Source organism: Borostomias antarcticus (genome assembly GCF_949987555.1).
Source record: "Borostomias antarcticus genome assembly, chromosome: 11".
Taxonomy (NCBI): domain Eukaryota; kingdom Metazoa; phylum Chordata; class Actinopteri; order Stomiiformes; family Stomiidae; genus Borostomias; species Borostomias antarcticus.
In genome coordinates this window covers 4,347,445-4,368,378 of record NC_140244.1, presented here as the reverse complement: position 1 = coordinate 4,368,378, position 20,934 = coordinate 4,347,445, and the positions used below count along the sequence as shown (strand labels likewise).

General features: G+C 46.0%; 1 protein-coding gene across 1 annotated transcript; it reads left to right on the top strand.

Moving 5' to 3' along the window:
• Positions 1-1,540: 1,540 nt before the first annotated feature.
• LOC311315138 (triacylglycerol hydrolase DDHD2-like) lies at positions 1,541-10,332 on the top strand (the record flags this gene model as incomplete). Its single annotated transcript, XM_084445740.1, has 12 exons — positions 1,541-1,628; positions 3,666-3,795; positions 4,597-4,805; positions 5,384-5,445; positions 5,905-6,066; positions 6,259-6,354; positions 6,794-6,934; positions 7,695-7,850; positions 8,631-8,736; positions 8,982-9,140; positions 9,872-10,061; positions 10,161-10,332. 12 exons carry the CDS (start codon positions 1,541-1,543, stop codon positions 10,243-10,245), a joined length of 1,584 nt encoding a protein of 527 aa, XP_084301866.1. The 3' UTR covers positions 10,246-10,332.
• Positions 10,333-20,934: the final 10,602 nt, after the last annotated feature.

Here is a 20,934-nt window from a genome sequence, read left to right as displayed (position 1 = left end):
TGCCAGCGGTCAGTGTGGTATGGTTGTATGTATTCGTAGTAGTTCACACACTGTGAGTAAGTGCACCATGCCAAATAAAGTGATAGGGTCTAAACTATTGTGCTCATACAACAGAGTAACTTATGTGTCTTTAAGACATTCTTGGCACCGTGCCAAGCAGCTCCTTCCTGTTACCCACGTGGGTAGCTGGTAGGCTAGCCTTCTCTAGTGACTGCCCAACCATCCTCTCCTCTGTACAAACTGGCAACCCGGACCTCGGGGGTTACATTCCTTTACACGCGTCACATCGGTGTTGTGAGAAGTCACATCATGCAAATAAGGTTCATTGATTCATTTTAAAACAGTAAGTGTAAATTTGTTGTAACATTTTGTTGTAACACAAAGTCTCTTAGTTCACGTAGCTGATTAACGTGTATCAGGATACAATAGAGATTCGCAGGCCAAGAATGTTCAGAGACTTTATTCTCACATGAAATGGAAAACACAAAACAAGCACACACTGATGGGTAGGTGGGTAGATAGGTACTGTAGTTGCGAAGGGAGGTGTTGGTCGGTCGGTCATTGTGAGGTTACTTGTTATGTCCTGAAGGGCTCCTTAATGGGGTCAACTATTGGCCACAACTGTCTGCCAGACCTGGCAGACACCCGGGATGGCAGGCTGGGTGGTTTGGTAGATGGACATTTGTCAGATGCCCTCTTCACCAGACAGTACGAGTTGGCCTTTCCTTGAATCTTTTTTTTCAGAATTGTCTGAGGAAGATCTGCCGTCTGCTCACTAAACAGACGGACTAAGGACGATGTTGACATGGTGGAGGCAGAACCGCTGGCCTGGCTGTTAGCAGAATGGGAACTTTTCATCTGTGTTGGATATTTTTGGTCATAGAGAACATGTGGGACAAGAGGCCTTTCCTGGTCTAGCGCTGGCAGCCCATGTTCAAAGACGGCACGCTTTCTTTTGAAGGCTTCACTAGAGGCACGACTTCCTTTGATAAGCGGGTCTGCAACACAAGGCTCAAGGCTCAAGGCACAACCCTTTTTTGAGGGTTTAATGTTCAGCTTTGTCTCTTCCTTTGACCTTTCGCCTTTGTATGGCGAGACAGTCTCGCCGACACCACTGGACGCCACGGGGGAGGATGGTTGGGTAGACCCCATGGGGGCGGGGCCGTTTCCTCTACTCACAGTTGAGAACGGCAGTTTGGTAGACGGGGCTGTGACTGGCACCCTCTTCACCAAACAGTCTGAGCTGGACGTGGCGGTACCCAGGAAGACTCCTTCCCACTTCCTTTGAAAGTCCCTCCGACTGCGACGCAGCATCGCATCCCGCACCCAGTCGACCTGGGCTGAGGGCGGAACGTTCCGCTCGGATTTGCCCTTTGAACCTTCTCCCTTGGGTGCAGAGAAGGGTTCGGCAACTGCGCCAGACAGGACGGCAGTGGGGTTGTCTGCTCCACTCACCCCAGACCTGGCAGACACCAGAGAGGGCAGGCTAGTCTTGGTAATAAACAATGGTGGTTTGGTAGCTGGAGCCGTGTCAGATGAGATGGTGACTGACGCCCTGTTCACCAGAGAGTCTGAGGGGGAAGTGGCCGTCCCCAGGAGGTCCCTTGTGCCCTTGTGTGTAGGGAAAGGTTTGCGGACGCTGTCAGACATCACAGGGGAGCCTCGACCCGTCTTAGACACCAGGTCTTCTTCATCGTCCCCCGGATCCCAGGAGACAGAATCTGGATCGTCTGGTCCTCGACAGTCAAGGAGACTCTGTCTGGAGACGCTGTCCAGCTGGGCACTTAAGAGATAGAATAAAGTAAAATAAACTAAAATGACTTGATGACTTCAATACACTTATATGTATTATCGAAATGCATCATGCCACACATTATACACATAAACACACACATCTCTGTCTCTCACTCACACACACTGTTATGGATACTGAAAAAATAATTATAAACTTACCAATCAATGTCTTCACGGATTTCATCCTAATTTATAAAGGAAATACCAGATGGATATTGAGGTCATTAGGCTTCACAAAGACAGAGCAACTTCTGTAATCATTTGATTTCTGAATTATTACAAGTACAATGAAACTTTGATTACCAACCTGAGTGTTTCCTTGGCTATTTCTCCATTGACCTAGCCAGGACACTATCAGGGCCAAGGAGAGCCCAATCAAAACTCCCCAGCAGATCAGGACCAAGGAGACACAAATAAAAACTCCCCAGCAGGGGAGTGTCACATCAAAATCTAACAGAGGTGGCTCATTCTGGAGCGTCGCCTCAGCAGGACCTTGGCTGCTTGAAATTAGAACCCCCATTAGGGTTCTAAAATGGGAACTCACGAGCATATTGGTGAAGCTACATGTTTAGCAACATGCCAATCTCATCGCAAAAACCGTACTGACGCTTGTCCACTTGTTACAGCTTTATATACCTTGCGGTACGTCATACGAACACCCGTGATGTCACAGACCGGATAGGACAGTGACGTGACGGAGATCCAGGCGGCCAACTAATTGAAGTATATGTTGGGCTAGATTGTAATAGATTTACGCTATTTTCTTTTAGTCTATTACAATAAATAGATAACATCGCGAAGATCGTTTCACAAATATTGAGGACACGTAAAGAGAACGGTAGCCTATATGTGACACATCAGCCACTCTCAGCTGGAAGGGTATCCCCCAATATTAAACTGTCACTCAACAGTAGTGAGCTACCTATTTAATACACGCCCACATCCAGAATCAAATAGGAGCGCTTAAAAGGTCGGATAACAGCCGATGTCTCCATAGTGATGACATTCAGCGCTACAGTCGCTTAATTGTCCACGTTTTCGATAGAGATAAGCATTATTGGCGATATTAAATCACTCGCGAAAAAAATTGCCTCTGAAAAACAAGTCACTCTGCCCTAATGCGCTTGTGAAGCATTTTAATAGCAGCATATAGTAATGTTCATACATCTATTTATTATAACTTTGGTTTATTTCACAAGCACATTATGGCAGAGTGACTGTCAATTTACGCAAAGATACCCTCACCACGTGAACAGGCGATTCCTATGCTGCTATGGGCCCTATAGACGGAGGCGCCGCGCATAGGAGGACTGCGCCCTCTAGAGGTAGGCACCGCGCATAGCAGGATTGCGCCCTAGCGATAAGGATCATGTGGTCCAATCGTGGCTTCCCAGTCACCACAGCCATCAGCTGATTGCTCCTTTTAAGTAATCTAAGCCGTGACCTGATCATCTGATTATTGCAAAGCATCAAAAGTAAGAATGTGTGCTCTAACATTACAAATGTATTATGTATGGTATTGTTGACCCCTAATACAGTTCAATTAGTGAGGAGTGACCCATGTCCAATTGATGTGTTGCTGTCAACCAGGTGAACCTGACAAAGTAGATCACCTGGTGGTAATGGTGCATGGAATTGGGCCAGCCTGTGACATTCAGATGCGTGGGATTGTTCAGTGTGGTATGTACAGTACTGCTTCTCTCCTGGCCTACTGTAGGCCTATGCATTCTAGTACTTACTTCAAACTTGCCTGTACTTCCAGATCTTCTGTACTAGATGAGTATGTAGCCCAAGCTCTAATCTCTACTGTTTCTCATGTTAAGATTCTTCCTATTGTCCATGTTTTAAATCTCTCACTCGCTTTCTTGTAGTGAATGACTTCCGAAGTGCCTCTCTTAATCTGCTGAGCACTCACTTCAAGGATGCTGAAGATATTGGCCGGGTGGAGTTCTTGCCTGTGAACTGGCATCGGGTGTTACATGATGCAACTGGAGTAGACAAGTAAGTCCTGGAGTGCATCATGGGTTTTCTGCCTGAATGTTTCATGTTTTTCTACCTGTTGTTATTTGCTACCTGAGCGTAGTTTCCTGTGGCAAGTCACAATTCACTTGTGTCTATTCTACCTCGCTCTCACATGTACAGTTTGCATACATGTAGTCTGACTCACCAGATGTAGGTTTTGGGGATGAGCCTCGTCATTCGTTTATTACTGCCCAATCAATGGCGACGGATCTGAAACCCGGCCCAATCAGATTCAATCCAGACTACGAGAAACAACAACAACCTAGCAACCAAAGACGATTATGGTTGGTTTAAAGAAATACAGCGTTCATCTCTATCCCCATATGGAAATGAGTCCAGCCAGACCTTTCTCCAGCGCTGGCACAGCATAAACTGAGTGTGGAGATAGGTCTGGCTATACGAGACTAGCATACATGTAAACTCACTCTCTCTATCATATTATTATTATTATTATTATTAGTGTTGTTGTTGTTATTGTTGTTAGTAGTAGTATTATTAGTAGTTGTTGTTGTTGTTAGTAGTATTATTAGTATTATTAGTAGTGTTGTTGTTGTTAGTAGTATTATTAGTATTATTAGTAGTGGTGTTGTTGTTGTTAGTGGTATTATTATTAGTTGTTGTTGTTGTTGTTGTTAGTAGTATTATTAGCAGTGTTGTTGTTGTTGTTGTTGTTGTTAGTAGTATTATTAGTAGTGGTGTTGTTGTTGTTGTTGTTAGTAGTATTATTAGTAGTGTTGTTGTTGTTGTTATTATTGTGTGTCTCTGTCATACTGTCTTCAGGGATATCCAGAGGATCACTCTGCCCAGCATAAGTCGTCTCCGTCAGTTCAGCAACAGCACGATCCTGGACCTCTTCTTCTACAACAGCCCCACCTACTGCCAGACCATCTCAGACACGGTGGCCTCGGAGATCAACCGGCTCCATCACCTCTTCCTCCAGCGCCACCCACACTTCACTGGGGCCGTGTCACTCGTTGGACACAGTCTGGGTTGGTATTCAGGGGTCGGGTCCACTGACTGGACCAAAGATTACTGTTAAACAGGCTGTCATTGATTGGGCAGTAGTAAACCAATCGTGGCTTCGTGGCTTCCCAATCGTGGATTCCCAACCAATCGTGTCTTCCCATCAAGTCTCCATTGATTGGGCAGTAATAAACGAATGACGAGGCTTATCCCCGAAACCTACATCTGGTGAGTCAGACTACATGTATGCAAACTGTACATGTGAGAGCGAGGTAGAATAGACACAAGTGAATTGAGACTTGCCACAGGAAACTACGCTCAGGTAGCAAATAACAACAGATATTTCAGGTGGGTTTAGCCAGAGTGCCTGTACTGTAAGTGATGAACAATGACCTGACCGTACAGTAGATGGTGTACAATCCCAGTTTCTAGATATTACTAAAAAAGGGGTCCCTCAAGGGTCGATTTTAGGGCCTGTTTTGGTTCAGGGCCTTTCTGTTGGTGTCATGGTTGTATTGACAGGGCTCTTTTATTGAGAGACCTGAGTCTCAAAAGCTTCCTGTAGAACGACCTCCGCTTTAACTCCTTGTGTTGATTCTTCTAGGTTCTCTGATCCTGTTTGACCTGCTGACCAATCAGAACGAATCTCACACCGACCAGGAGACCGTAAGTCTTATGAGATTGCAAATGTACACGCCAAATTGGTGTAGTAATTACCAGTGTGTTCCCAAAGTGTTTCTCGATACACTGGTTTACTCCCCGAGTGTGTCCTCTGGGGCACAACCTTCAAATATCACATTTTTAAAATACCACTCCCCCATGGTCAGCAAATGGACATCCCAATGCTCCAACTCCTCTAAATAATCAAACAATGTTACCTGTCAGCTACGATCAATATGGGAAGGGTAGAAAATGTTATACTGTATATTACATTACATTACATTATACTGTATCATGTATAATGTAATGTACTACATTGTAATGTAATGTATTACAATGTAATGTGATGTCATGTGTACTGTATATACTGTATTGTATATATACTGTATATATTAAATGGATTGGAGGGTGGGACACTTGTGCACAGCTCAATATCAATGTCCCATAAGTTGCAAATGTCCTCAGAATCACAGCCATGTCAGCAGAGCCCATAGAGACGGGCCGAGCCACTCTGAGAGCCTGGAGGACCGTCTCAGGGACGAGGGACTGGAGGACCGTCTCAGGGATGAGGGACTGGAGGAGTTTGTCCACCTGTTTCAGAAGGAGCAGATGGACATGCAGTCCCTGGTGAGACACTGTTGAAAACACATTGAACATGTCACCTGCTAATCTCCTACACGTTTTTTAAAAACCACCCTATCCCTGTGTGTGTGTGTGTGTGTGTGTGTGTGTGTGTGTGTGTGTGTGTGTGTGTGTGTGTGTGTGTGTGTGTGTGTGTGTGTGTGTGTGTGTGTGTGTGTGTGTGCACTTTATGATTAGGTACTGTGTTCGGAGACTGACTTAAAGGAGTTAGGAATACCCTTGGGTCCTCGCAAGAAGATCATGTGCTTGACTAAGGGATGGCGAATCACACAGGTATGCTTGTACACACACACATCTCTCACACTCACACACACACACACACATACACAAGACTGAGCCCTGGCAACAGGTCTGGATTTACCCGTTGGTATATTGTGGTTATTGGCACACTCCGAATGCCTCTTGACCAATCACAATGCGTGGGTTGAAACTAGCAATTGTATAAACTGTTAACAAGTTCCTTATAAGTGCTTATAAATGTATTATAGTCTAACAATAAACATGTTTATGGTGCTATTATTAACACTTATAGTCTTATTAACACATTATAATGTTAATAAGCATCTTATAAGGACTTACAAGGGTCTTATTACCTATTAACTAACGCTTATTACAAGGAGGTTAATGTAAAGAGTTATTCTTGTTTACAAAGCCTGATACAGTTGTATTGTTTGGGTCGTTACTGAAGCTCATTTTCCCCGTCACCCTGCAGAAGTACAAGACAGGAAGTTCCCTCCCAGCCCCCGTCTCCGGGTCCTTCAGTCACGGGGGAGCCGAATCCCAAACGCTCCCGTCCGAAGGACCCTCCACCGGGGCCGTGGATTACAAATATTTTGACGTTGGTATTGGACAGGTAAAAAAAACTATGATGCTATATAATTGTCCCCCACCCGGCAACAGCCGAAGGGGGGGGGGGGACTTAAGGTTTGCCGGTGTCATGTATGTGAGTGAGTGAGTGAGTGAGTGAGTGAGTGAGTGAGTGAGTGAGTGAGTGAGTGAGTGAGTGAGTCCGCGTCTGTCCATCAGTCCCCCCGTAGTACCAGAACCCACCACAAAAGGGGCGCCCTTCCAATGCATTTTTCCATTGACGAGTACATTTCGATTTTTACATCAAGAACTATGCTTGGTATCTCAGTATAGTCTCAGACAAGTTTCCTCGGGAAACCAGGTACTTTCTACATCCACAGAGAGTAGAGCTTGAGGTGTTTAGTAGAGCTAGATATATCTGTATTTCAACATTAATTATAGGACTTTAGACCATACCGGTGCATGGACTTGTTTGTCCACTAGATGGAGACGTTATTGTACTCATATGTTAATGTAGTGACAGCATACGCTAAAATAAAATGACAGTAGTTAAATAGATAAAGAAATAAAGATGTTGAAATAGAGATTGTATTAACTCCTAACCTAACCTCCCCTGTGCTGAGTTTCATATTTTTAATTACTTTTTTACTTATATTTTCCACTGTTTGTGTTGTATCCTGTGTTTTGGTGTACTGCTGATTGTTTGTAAAGCACTTTTGTCACATTTGTTTAGAAAGCTGCTATATAAATAAAGTGTATTATTATATTATTCTAACCATGATCCCGACTCCTCCCTGGACACACAGGTGTCCATCATCTACCCCCAGCTGGCCTTCCGGCCGCAGGCCTTCTTCGCCCTGGGCTCGCCGATAGGGATGTTCCTGAGTGTGCGAGGCCTGAGGAAAATCCACCCCAACTACAGCCTCCCCACCTGCAAGAGCTTCTACAACCTCTACCACCCGGTACGGCGGTTTGATATCGGGGTTACGTGAGGTCTTCTTACTGTGTAAGGAGAGGTTTAATAACAGGAGGCAGAGTGGTGAGCCCAATTAAAGGAGTAGTAAAGGGAAAATGTTTAGCCCTGTTTTAAGGTTACTTATGATCATATACAATGGTTCAGATCGAGAAATCAAGAGTTTAACATGTTTTACATGTTTTTGAAAGATTTTTCAAGGTGCCCACCCACATCCATTGTATGACCTAAACGGTGGTAGAGCAATTATCAACTTTCTCAAAAGTGCTAGTTTTGTCAACGTTTTGATCTGAACCATTGTATATGATCATAAGTTACCTTAAAACAGGGCTAAACATGCATTTTCCCTTTACTACTGCTTTAACCCCCTAAACCTAGTCACTCGACTCAACGGATGTAGGTTTTGGGGATAAGCCTTGCCATTCGTTTATTACTGCCCAATCAGTAGCGACGGATCTGATTCCCGGCCCAGTCAGATTCAATCCAGACTACGCGAAACAACTACCTAGCGACCGCTCCGCTCAAGACGATTGTGATTGGTTTAAAGAAATTTCCACCCTATCCCCGAATGATAATAAGTCCAGTCAGATCTTTCTCCAGCATTGGCGCAGCGTAAACAAAGTGCGGAGATAGGTCAGGCTAATACGCGAGACCACCCGAAAACTAACCCCCACCGCAGTCCTGCTCCTGGTGGAACTGAGGTGAATCCAGACAAGAGTTTGTGAATCACAGTCTGTATGAAGAGCCGTGTTTTGTTGTTTCTGTGCAGTTTGACCCCGTGGCCTACAGGATGGAGCCCATGGTCGCGGCCCCGGGGACGGAGCTGCCTCCCATGCTGATTCCTCATCACATGGGCAGGAAGAGGATGCACCTCGGTGAGACCAGGGGCCGTGCTGCTAAATCACCACAACATCTTTCTGGAAAATAACTAGTTCTCATCCCAGTAACCTGTTCTTTGAGATTTCTTGGCCACACCTAAACTTTGCTGTTTATATTGTCTTGTTTGGAATTATATTATTGAGTGTTTGAGGCCGTTTCTCATATATTTTTTACTAATTTATTTAATTTTGTTCACACTCAGTTATCATTGTCAGTGACTCTAATATATCCGCGCCCACAGAGTTGAGAGACAGCTTGACACGAGTGGGCTCAGATCTGCTTGGGTCCTTTGAAGCTCTTCGAAGTGTGTGGCAAACCTTCACTCAGGTGCCCAGTACCACACTGCCCCCGGTGGGCAGGGAAGGAGACACAGCCTCTAGGCCGCCTCATACATCTGAAGGTGAGGGATCTGCAAGTCATTTAGTAGGTGACACTGACGAGAGTTTGCCCCATTATCCTGCGGATATGATGTTCATACAGCCTTACCGGTAATTGTCACTTCATTAAAATTTGTATGTTTGGAGCCTGTGTAGAAGTAGAACCAGCTGGCAATTCAGACCACTAAACAATTCATTTGTTTTCCAAGACTTTAGTCCCAAGAATTCCTACTTAAAATAAAAGCAACGTCGCTGTCACTACTAATCACAGAGGCCTAGCTGTTTACTACCAATCACAGAAGCCCGGTTATATTCACTACCAATCACAGAAGCCCGGTTATATTCACTACCAATCACAGAAGCCTGGTTATATTCACTACCAATCACAGAAGCCCGGTTATATTCACTACCAATCACAGAAGCCCGGTTATATTCACTACCAATCACAGAAGCCCGGTTATATTCACTACCAATCACAGAAGCCTGGTTATATTCACTACCAATCACAGAAGCCTGGTTATATTCACTACCAATCACAGAAGCCCGGTTATATTCACTACCAATCACAGAAGCCCGGTAATATTCACTACCAATCACAGATGCCTAGCTGTTTACTACCAATCACAGAAGCCCAGTTACTGTATATTAATACAAATTACATACATACACATTACAGAAGTATGATATAATTTCTATTCTAGTTGAAAGTGTTCAAACTGATGCAGGTTCACCAGTGTCACCATTTCCGTTCTAGATGAAAATGTTCAAACTGATGAAAGTGTACAAACTGGTTCCCCAGTCTCACCCACGGAACCAACGGAGAGGAGGAACGTGGATGTTGGGATGTTGAACGGTGGACGTCGATTTGACTACGTGCTTCAGGAGAAGCCCATCGAGAGCTTCAATGAGTATCTGTTTGCCCTTCAAAGCCATCTATGCTACTGGTAGGAATCAGTGAATGCGGGTTGCCTTTCTTTCATCATTAGAATATACAGTGTAATACTACAGTATATAATACATGACATATCCTTTGTTCTTTTCAGGGATTCTCCAGACATAGCCTTGCTTGTGTTGAGGGAAATCTACGAGGGGAAGATCCTTTCCAAACACATCCAGGAGAAGATTTGAATAGAGATCTCATACAGAGTTTACTTATTGACTTAAATGTTTGTGTACTGTATGCTGAACATCAGAAATGCATATGTTTCTTGCACCACCTGCAATATACACGATGTGTGTCTATAAGAGTGATGTAAAGTATTGCAAGAAGTTTGAAATTCAGAATATTAAAATGTGCCAGCGGTCAGTGTGGTATGGTTGTATGTATTCGTAGTAGTTCACACACTGTGAGTAAGTGCACCATGCCGAATAAAGTGATAGGGTCTAAACTATTGTGCTCATACAACAGAGTAACTTATGTGTCTTTAAGACATTCTTGGCACCGTGCCAAGCAGCTCCTTCCTGTTACCCACGTGGGTAGCTGGTAGGCTAACAGCGCAACCATCCTCTCCTCTGTACAAACTGGCAACCCGGACCTCGGGGGTTACATTCCTTTACACGCGTCACATCGGTGTTGTGAGAAGTCACATCAGAGGTATGATATTTCATCTCCATTGGTTGTTGGCTTGTAATTTGTTGTCGGGTCCAGTCATGTGCTTTTATGTAATAGCAGTCAGATGGACTGTTATGATGTGAATGCCGGTTAGTCAAAACCAACTAACGGGACCGGTAGGCAACTTTAAAGATTTTGTTCAAACTGGCTCATTATTGGCAAGTACTTCACATTAACTGATTTTTCAAATTTAAAATACAAAATGTATAGCTTTCCATCAAAATGTTTCATGCGTTTAAGGAGATTACACATTCCAGAGGAAAAGACTCCTGGCATTTTGACTTGGAAAAAAACTACACGCATAAAAACATGTTTTGAAAGCTACAGTACAGATCACATCTTGTTTTGGAAGATATACACTACAGATCACATCTTTGTCTTTCAGCAAAATCCATACATATATTACAGTTGATTATATTCAGTAGTAGATTATTGGCTACTATGATGACATTCCGGTAAATCACTGTGAACATTGCAAATGGACAGACTTCATTGGTTCACTTAAGCCTGTAGATTAGGTTAGGAAAGTAAATGTCATATGACTTGAGTGGTACAGTAAGACAGAATCATTCCAGCTGTAATCTTAATGAATGTCCGTGTCTTTTTCCCTATTTGACTTTTTCTCTGTTTTGTTTTTCTATCATGGTTGTGTGGTATTTTGTTTTCCGGTCTTATTAAATATAGGCTTTCAGATCCCTGTGCTTATTAACACAGGAAATGCCTTTTGGTATTTGAGGAAGGAAGGGGACGCTGTGAACTACACAGCGACCCCATGCAGCACAGAACACTGTCTGGCACTAAAACTCATGTGATGCTCAAATGCACACTCATTATGAGAGGTGTTTTGCTTCCCGCTGTATGGTTTGCCAAGTAGATAATTCTGTTGTTTTGGTTTTTGCCCTTGGCAGGATTCATGTGTATTTGCTGCAAGTAGGTTTTGCACACTCAACAGGGTTACAAGTAATGGGTCGGTACCGTTGATTATGGAATAGGCCTACTTACAGATGCAACATTGTAGTAACATAGGACCTGCATTGTAATAACATGGGACTAGTGCACACCTGCAAACTTGTCACCTTTTGGCTACAGTCACCTTTGTTATGTCAAACAGGGTAGTTGAAGTGAATCAAGAGGGTTTTAGTTTTGTATGTTGTCACCTTTTTCACTACTCAAGAGTTTGCAGGTCTGACAGTGTGATAGATGGCGTAGTGGGATAGTTGATACACTAGTGAAACCAGGCACAGTATGGAACATACTGGAACATAGGCCTACCGTAAGAGCAACTTAAAGTTTCTAGAACAAGATGAATATTTGCATTCATTTAATCCTGGAGAGATCCTCATGGCCATTTTCAATGTGCGAACGTGCAGCTGGTTGTCCACGTCCCAACACACTGTGTTGAGTTGCACCTGGGTTCAGGACCAGTCAGTAGCCCCAGTGAGTAACAGTCAGTCAGAGTGGTGTGAGTTCCTGGTCACAGAGCTTATGACGGTGACAGCGCTAGAACCAACCATAGCATTCAGACATTTTTCTCAACGACAGTTTAACACGAAACCTACAGTTGACACAACGTTGAACGGAAGGCTTTAACGCCCTGCGCTAGGCCAAGCCTGTATAATCCGAAAGCTGTACACAGCACAAACCGAAAATAAGTCAATATTCATGGTTTTAACGCTCAATATTATATAAAAGATTGAATGAATGAACATTATTGTTCATCATCTGTTTCGCTGGTGCTTGCATGCAGATTGCATCATGCGCTGTGGTATTCCTGTGGTCTTTCTGAACTTGTCTGGAAGGAGGATGAGGTCACGTTCAGACACGCCCTGAGGCCGCGCTCAGCTGAACAGGAAGTAGAGGTTAAAGGGGCTGGAAGGGGCGGTTCTGGTGGCTGAAAGCTTTAGCCCCTTGGAATGTGAACTACAGTGTTACCATTCAGTTTGGGACCGCTGGAATATTTATGTTTACTTGCGTTTCTCTGGGTGGAGCGCGGGACCAAATTATGCAATACGCTTGACTTGATTAAGTCAGTCATTCCCTACATCTAGGGTAATAAGGACTGGTGATTTGTGAGGTGATAAAGTTGGCTCTTTATGCTAATTGCTGCAGTGTTATATAACATTGTGCCCATGGTGAATGTGTGACACAAAATCTGATTGGCGGCTGTAGCTCAGTTGGTAGAGCGGGTTGTTCAATGATCAAAGGGTCAGTGGTTCGAATCCCAGCTCCGACTGTCCACATGTCGAAGTGTCCTTGAGCAAGACACCTTACCCCAAATTGCTCCCAATGAGCAGGTTAGCACCTTGCATGGCAGCTACCGCCATTGATGGGAATGGGTGAATGAGAGGCCATTGTAAAGCGCTTTGAGTGCCGCTAAGGTGGAAAAGTGCTATATAAGTGCAGTCCATTTACGAGATGGCTGCAACACTCACTCCAGTTTATCTGACTCCTTCAGTTCTTTTGACTCCTTCAGTTCATCACTAATTCAGTTCATCTGGGCTGAGTTTCCCAGAGGCATCGTAGCGCTATGATGAACGCCCTAGCTTACGATGAACGTAGCGCTACGATGCCTCTGGGAAACTCAGCCCTGACTCCTTCAGTTAATCTGACTCATTCAGTTCATCTGACTCCTTCAGTTAATCTGACTCATTCAGTTCATCTGACTCCAGTTCATCTGACTACAGCTTATCACTCCTTCAGTTCACCAGACTCCTTCAGTTCATCACTCCTCAGTTTATTTTCCCTTTAATACTCCTTTAATAAGCTCCTCTGTGAAGAACATGCATCAATTTCTAAAATCTTTATTTAGGCTGAGGCTGGCTGGGGGTGAGAGAGCAGGTTGGAATGCAGCTCGGAGCTGATGGTGGCTCCTCCCATAGAGGCCTGACCACACCTGGTTCAATCTATGTGTGTGTGTTGTGATCCAATCAGAAATACAGGGCGTTCTTCTATACAGACTTATTTGGGAGGGGGTACCCAAACTTATCAAGCAGACAGACAGACAGACAGATTTATCTATCTATCTCTATCTCTATCTCTCTCTCTCTCTCTCTCTCTCTCTCTCTCTCTCTCTCTGTCTACTGTGTGTCTCTGTCTCTCTCTGTGTTTCTGTCTCTCTCTCTCTCTCTCTCTCTCTGTCTGTCTGTCTGTCAGTCTCTCTCTCTCTCTGTGTCTGTCTGAGCATCTAAACAGCAAGAAGTATACATCAACCTCATTTGCACTGTCCCGCCCTGTCCCTGCAGCCTGTCTAATGTTGTCTCCGTCAGTGTTATGCACCAACTAGTCTGACTCAACAGATGTAGGTTTTGGCAATAAACCTTGTCATTCGTCGTCACACTGCCCAATCAGTGGCGAGACTGGCGACGCAAATTAATCTGATTCGGACCGAGAGATTCTCTCGGGCACCAACAGATTCGATCCAGACTATTTTGCAAGATCACCGTCGCTGCGTCCGGGGCTGGCTACGCCCAAGACGACTGTGATTGGTTTAAAGAAATACTGCGTTTCCCCCCCCCCCCCTATTGCAGAATGGTAATATGTCCAGCCAGACCTGTCTCCGGCGCTGACACAGCGTAAACGAAGTGAGGAGATAGGTCTGGCTATGAGAGACTATGCACCAACTGACCAGAACAAATTCCTAGTACAGTATGTGTAAAAACTACCTGGCAATACCTGCTTGTGATTCTGATTACCACCATGTTCTTAGTTTTCCTCTGTAGAAGGAGAACATCATACTGGTTTATCTGAAACACTGTGTAGCTGATAACCCAACTATCCACACAACATCATTTTACTACAGAGGAACTTAACCTTTCATCATGAACCCCCATTGTCCCCCTAGGATGATCAATAAAGTATCTGTCTCTCTCTCTTAGCTGTGCTACTTTACAGTACAGTAGGCTACAGTGCAGCAGTGCCATCTGAATGTTTACCAGAGGCTGTTCCCTGGAAGGTGTGTGTGTTTGACGACATGAGAGGAGGGGCAAGAAGTTGGGAGAGAGGGAGAGACAGAGAGAGAGAGACAGAGACAGAGAGAGAGAGAGAGACAGAGAGAGAGGAGGGGCAAAGAAGAGGACATCACGTTTGAACCAGCTGAGAGTCTACAGTAGCATTCCGATAGTGCAGCGTCACTGATAAACAGCAAAATACCGCAGTGTCATTGACGAGTGGACGGGGACAGAAACGGAACCATACGCCGGCTAGCCGGTCCTAGAGGCGGCGCACCTGACGGGTGTCATAAGACAACACACACAGAGGCGTGTGTGCGCTGGACTCGGGACAGGTGACGGCGCAGTCCCCTCGGAGGGGAACAGGGGGTCCCTTGGCATGGGCGGCTCGTCCAGTCACCTCAGGAAGAGCGGCAGGAAAGCCGGTTCGTCCAGAGAGAAGACGAGCAGCATGTGAGTGAGCCGTTATGGTCAACGTGTTGGATGTGATTAGAACTCTCTCTCTCTCTCTCTCTCTCGGAGAGCAGATCACCTCATATGAGCTCACAGGCGTCGTCCTGTTGTGTCCAGTCGTCCTGTTGGACGTCCTGCCGGGGCGCTTTGGTTTGTCATCTCATACAGTATTTGTTGGGGTTGTGCAGAATGCAGAAATCTATTTTGTTAATACAGTGCACTTGGTGAGATACTGTACAGAGTGACACCTTTTTGACATGATTTGTTGCAAAGAGTGGTTTAAACTAATTGATCGCTACTGAAAATGTGTTGTTTGGGATGATATTGTCTTTGAGGAATAATTCTACTTACAGTGATGTATTAGTAGGCCTCAACATGGGGGTTATTTGTAAGGGCTGGCTATAGGAAAACAGCTTGAGGTGGTGTTCATTATTATTCTGTATCAACACCAAACAGTGTCCAAGCACCAGTGTCTGTTTCTGTCCATGGTTGCATGTTCTCGTGTAAAAGCACGGCCTCTCTCGCACACTAATGCAAATATTCACACACTTTTGCAACGCAGGCGCTGCTCTGCTCGTCTATAAACGGACTGTAAAACAGTCTGCATGTCTGTGTGTGTTTTATCATGTACTGTAGGCTAATCATGACTAACTAACTAACTACTGTCTACCCACATCGGGCTGAAACTAAGATCAGGTCCAACTGGTTAGAAAGCTTTGGTGGAGCTCTGAGCACTTCTGAGTCTCAACATGCAGCAGGTGTTGAGCTGGTCAGAGCAAAGAAAAACATACTGTCAACATACTGTGGGAAAACATACTATGGGAGCGGCACCTCAAATAAGGTGTTCAGTGATACCATTATTGTTTACATAACCTTGCCACCTCTCCAGGGAAATCGTTCATGTTTTAGGAGATCCAAATTATATTTCCAAACCACAGCAATACAGTTAACTTTTGTTTTTATTTGAATCTTCAGCAAAGTTGGGCCTTTTTGTTTTGTCTGCTTCAGAAGGCTTTGGGCTGTAGCCAAGATATAGGAATATAAACCATCACAGCCATATCTGCCACGGGGGAGTTCTCGTAGCGTCAGCGTCTTCACTTCCAAAGGTCATGCATGTTCACACAGATGGAGGCCATGTTTATAGGCCTACTTTAACACAGGATCCTCCCAGATCAACGGCATGTTTAGAGACTCTCGCGCCCTCGAGGTAATCACTGATCTGACATGATTGGATCTCACATACAGTATGATCAATGACTTCCTCAAGAATGACTAAGACGTAGCCTTATCCTGACTGAGAAGTACTGGAGGGTGACTGTAGCTCAGCTGGTAGAGCGGGTCGTTCAATGATCGAAGGGTCAGTGGTTCAAATCCCAGCTCCGACTGTTCACATGTCGAAGTGTCCATGAGCAAGACACCTAACCCCAAATTGCTCCCAATGAGCAGGTTAGCACCTTGCATGGAAGCTACCGCCATTGGTGTGTGAATGGGTAAATGAGAAGCCATTGTAAAGCACTTTGAGGGCCGCTAAGGTGGAAAAGCGCTATATAAGTGCAGTCCATTTACTGGTTGAAATTCAGCCGTGGGGTTTATTTGTAACTGCCATCCATGGACTTTAACAGAAGACGATTGGCTTTGCCATTTAATTTTTCGGAAGTGGGAAAAAATTTAAATGCAGCACGTGATGCTTTTGTGACATGAAACAAGTGATCACCGCCATCAAAATCTATTTGAATAGGGCATATTTGCATTGCAAACATGAGTCATCAGCCAGGAAACCCTAATGCATTCCACATATGTCCTGGATTTTGAAGGTAGACTTTGCAGCAGGCTAGTACAAACCCCTCTTTCTCCAAGCCGAGAAAGCTTGTTCTCATATGTGATGTTGAGTTGTGTTACTCAACTGATTTTCAGCATCACTAAATTTGAAATTCATGGACCGACAAGGCTCCATATAACTCCCTTGAAACCAACAGGCCAGGAACTCCACACCTGTAGCCACTAGGTGGCAGTATTTACACATTTTATTGCGAGGCCAAACAACATGGTTGGTTAGTCACGTGACAGTCAGAGAAACACCACAGCCAATTCTCTTGCCAGATGTTGTAGAAGATTCATCTTTGCAACTTTCTCACTGTACATTTGGACCAACACCTCCTTTGCCTTAGTAACATTTGATTTAGATTCTCTCAGGAGTTAGAGCAGCTGGCTGCGGACTTCAAGGTCCCCGGTTCGATCCCAGCTTCCGGAGTGTTCTTGAGCAAGACACTGAACCCTGAAATCGAACTGAACCCTCCCCTTTCCTCCCTCTCTCTCCCTCTCTTCTCTTTCTCCCTCCTCTCTCTCCCTCCCTCTCCCCCTCTCCCTCCTCTCTCTCTCTCCCTCCCTCTCTCCCTCCTCTCTCTCTCTCTCCCTCTCCCCCTCTCCCTCCTCTCTCTCTCCCTCCCTCTCCCCCGCTCCCTCCTCTCTCTCTCTCCCTCCCTCTCCCCCGCTCCCTCCTCTCCCCCTCTCCCTCCTCTCTCTCCCTCCCTCTCCCTCTCCCCCTCTCCCTCCTCTCTCTCTCTCCCTCCCTCTCTCCCTCCTCTCTCTCTCTCCCTCTCCCCCTCTCCCTCCTCTCTCTCTCCCTCCCTCTCCCCCGCTCCCTCCTCTCTCTCTCTCCCTCTCCCCCTCTCCCTCCTCTCTCTCTCTCCCTCCCTCTCTCCCTCCTCTCTCTCTCTCCCTCTCCCCCTCTCCCTCCTCTCTCTCTCTCCCTCTCCCCCTCTCCCTCCTCTCTCTCTCTCCCCCCTCTCCCTCCTCTCTCTCTCTCCCTTTCCCCCTCTCCCTCCTCTCTCTCTCTCCCTCCCTCTCCCCTCTACCTCTCTCACCCTCCCTCTCCCCCTCTACCTCTCCCTCTCTCCCTCCTCTCTCTCCCTCCCACTACCCCACTACCTCTCTCTCCCTCCCTCTCATCGTCCCTATCTCTTTCTCTCCCTCTCTCTCCCTCTCTCTCCCTCCCCATCTCTCCCTCCTTCTCTCTTTCTCTCCCTCTCTCTCCCTCCCTCTCTTCACCTCCCTCTCTCCCTGCCCCCTACTGCCCGACCACCTGCACCCTCTATAAGGTACTTGCTTCAGAAGAGTGTACTTTCCCAAATTATTTCTCCCCGAGCCTCTCCGCCTGTTTGAAATATGAACCCTCTGTCGAGTTCTTCTTTGATTCCATGTCAGACTCATCCTGGGAAAAAAAATCCTGTGGTCTCTAACTTGGAGCAAGGTCCCACAGTTTTATGGTATGAATGCTGTAAGCTAATTTGTACCCTCGGTGTACATCTTTGCTACTACTACACCTTTGCTTTGCTGCCCTGGGTATATACTGTAGCATCCATCGTAAACAATATAAAAAAGGTGTCAACTTTCAGGTGTCTAGTTATATTCTGTAAATCGGACTCAACCCTGAAGTTACACAATATAGCATTGAGCGACGGTTTAAAGGACTAGTGCTTGTCTGCAGTGTGTTTGTGTAACTGAGGGCCGCCCCCCCTCCCCTCCTCAACTCCCGGGGCCCCAATCCTTCTACCACGGGGTAGAGGTCTTCTCGGGTCTAAAATGTGGACCCGAAACCGAGATGGACCTGAGAAATTCGTTCCGAGATCCGACTAAATCCGATCATTTTTAAAAAATATGTATACCGGACCCGATTTTGTCCGAGAGCAGGAGTAGGACAGAGACCCGAGACCCGAGTCGGATCAGGTATTTTACGGATCCGACAGGCAGTAGTAGCAAGTAGCAGTAGCATTAATCGCTTAGGCTGTCACGGCTGTTGGCTTGCATGCTGTTGCATCACAGTTGGATGGAATTGCGATTTATCCTCAATCTCGACAGGATCAATCGCTGTTTTGTCAGGCTGTGATGTGGCAGCATGGAAATGAAACGGCCGTAAATAAATAAGGCTACACAAAGCTGCCGCTAGGTTTGACCTCTTTATATTCATTTTCTTTCATCTTATTTTTCACAAGGTAGCCTACTGTGGCTGCCGTGTCTCCGCTCGCGTCACGCCCACGGTCTCACTGAATTCACGTCATGCGTTTCTCTTGGGTATTACGCATAATGATAAACAGACCCGGGACCCGAGGTAATAGAATCGGATCCACCCGAACCCAATTGACCATAATAAAAGCGTAGAAATGCGAACCCGGATCCGTACGGGGCTCGGGTCCGGTTCGGGTCCTCTCGGATTTACCCGACCCATGAAGACCTCTACCACGGGGCCCCAATCCTTCCACCACGGGGCCCCAATCCTTCCACCACGGGGCCCCAATCCTTCCACCACGGGGCCCCAATCCTTCCACCACAGGGCCCCAATCCTTCCACCACGGGACCCCAATCCTTCTACCACGGGGCCCCAATCCTTCTACCACGGGGCCCCAATACTTCTACTACGGGGCCCCAATCCTTCTACCACGGGGCCCCAATCCTTCTACCACGGGGCCCCAATACTTCTACCACGGGGCCCCAATCCTTCCACCACGGGGCCCCAATCCTTCCATCACGGGGCCCCAATCCTTCCACCACGGGGCCCCAATCCTTCCACCACGGGGCCCCAATCCTTCCACCACAGGGCCCCAATCCTTCCACCACGGGACCCCAATCCTTCTACCACGGGGCCCCAATCCTTCTACCACGGGGCCCCAATACTTCTACTACGGGGCCCCAATCCTTCTACCACGGGGCCCCAATCCTTCTACCACGGGGCCCCAATACTTCTACCACGGGGCCCCAATCCTTCCACCACGGGGCCCCAATCCTTCCACCACGGGACCCCAATCCTTCCACCATGGGGCCCCAATCCTTTCACTACGGGGCCCCAATCCTTCTACCACGGGGCCCCAATACTTCTACCACGGGGCCCCAATACTTCTACCACGGGGCCCCAATACTTCTACTACGGGGCCCCAATCCTTCCACCACGGGGCCACAATCCTTCCACCACGGGGCCCCAATCCTTCCACCACGGGGCCCCAATCCTTCCACCATGGGGCCCCAATCCTTCCACCAGTCCACTCTGAGGCACTGCAGCTGATGGCACTCACTCTCTTTCTCACACACACACAACACACACACACAACACACACACACACATACACACCAAGTTAGATGAGCTAATAATAGATGCATAATCCAGTCTCATCTCTTCACTGTGAGAATGAAAACAGATTGTTCTTTGTATTACTGGACAAGTCAGTAGTAGGACTGGTGGTAGTGGTGGTAGTAGTAGTAGTAGTAGTAGTAGTAGTAGTAGTAGTAGTAGTAGTGGTAGTAGTAGTAGTAGTAGTAGTGGTGGTGGTGGTTGTAGTAGTAGTAGTAGTAGTAGAGGTGGTTGTAGTAGTAGTAGTAGAGGTGGTAGTAGTAGTAGTAGTAGAGGTGGTTGTAGTAGTAGTAGTAGAGGTGGTAGTAGTAGTAGTAGTAGAGGTGGTTGTAGTAGTAGTAGTAGTAGTAGTGGTGGTGGTTGTAGTAGTAGTAATAGTAGTAGTAGTAGTAGTAGAGGTGATTGTAGTAGTAGTAGTATATGTGGTAGTCGTAGTAGTGGTAGTAGTAGTAGTAGTAGTAGTAGTAGTAGTGTTGGTAGTAGAAGTGGTAGTAGTAGTAGCAGTAGTAGTAGTAGTGGTAGTAGTAGTAGTGGTAGTAGTAGTAGTAGTAGTAGTAGTAGTAGTAGCAGTAGCAGTAATAGTAGTAGTGTTGGTAGTAGTAGTAGTAGTAGTAGTAGTATTTTGCAATTACATAACCCTAACCCTAAACCAGTTGGTACTTATTGTATCAAGAGAGCTGTTG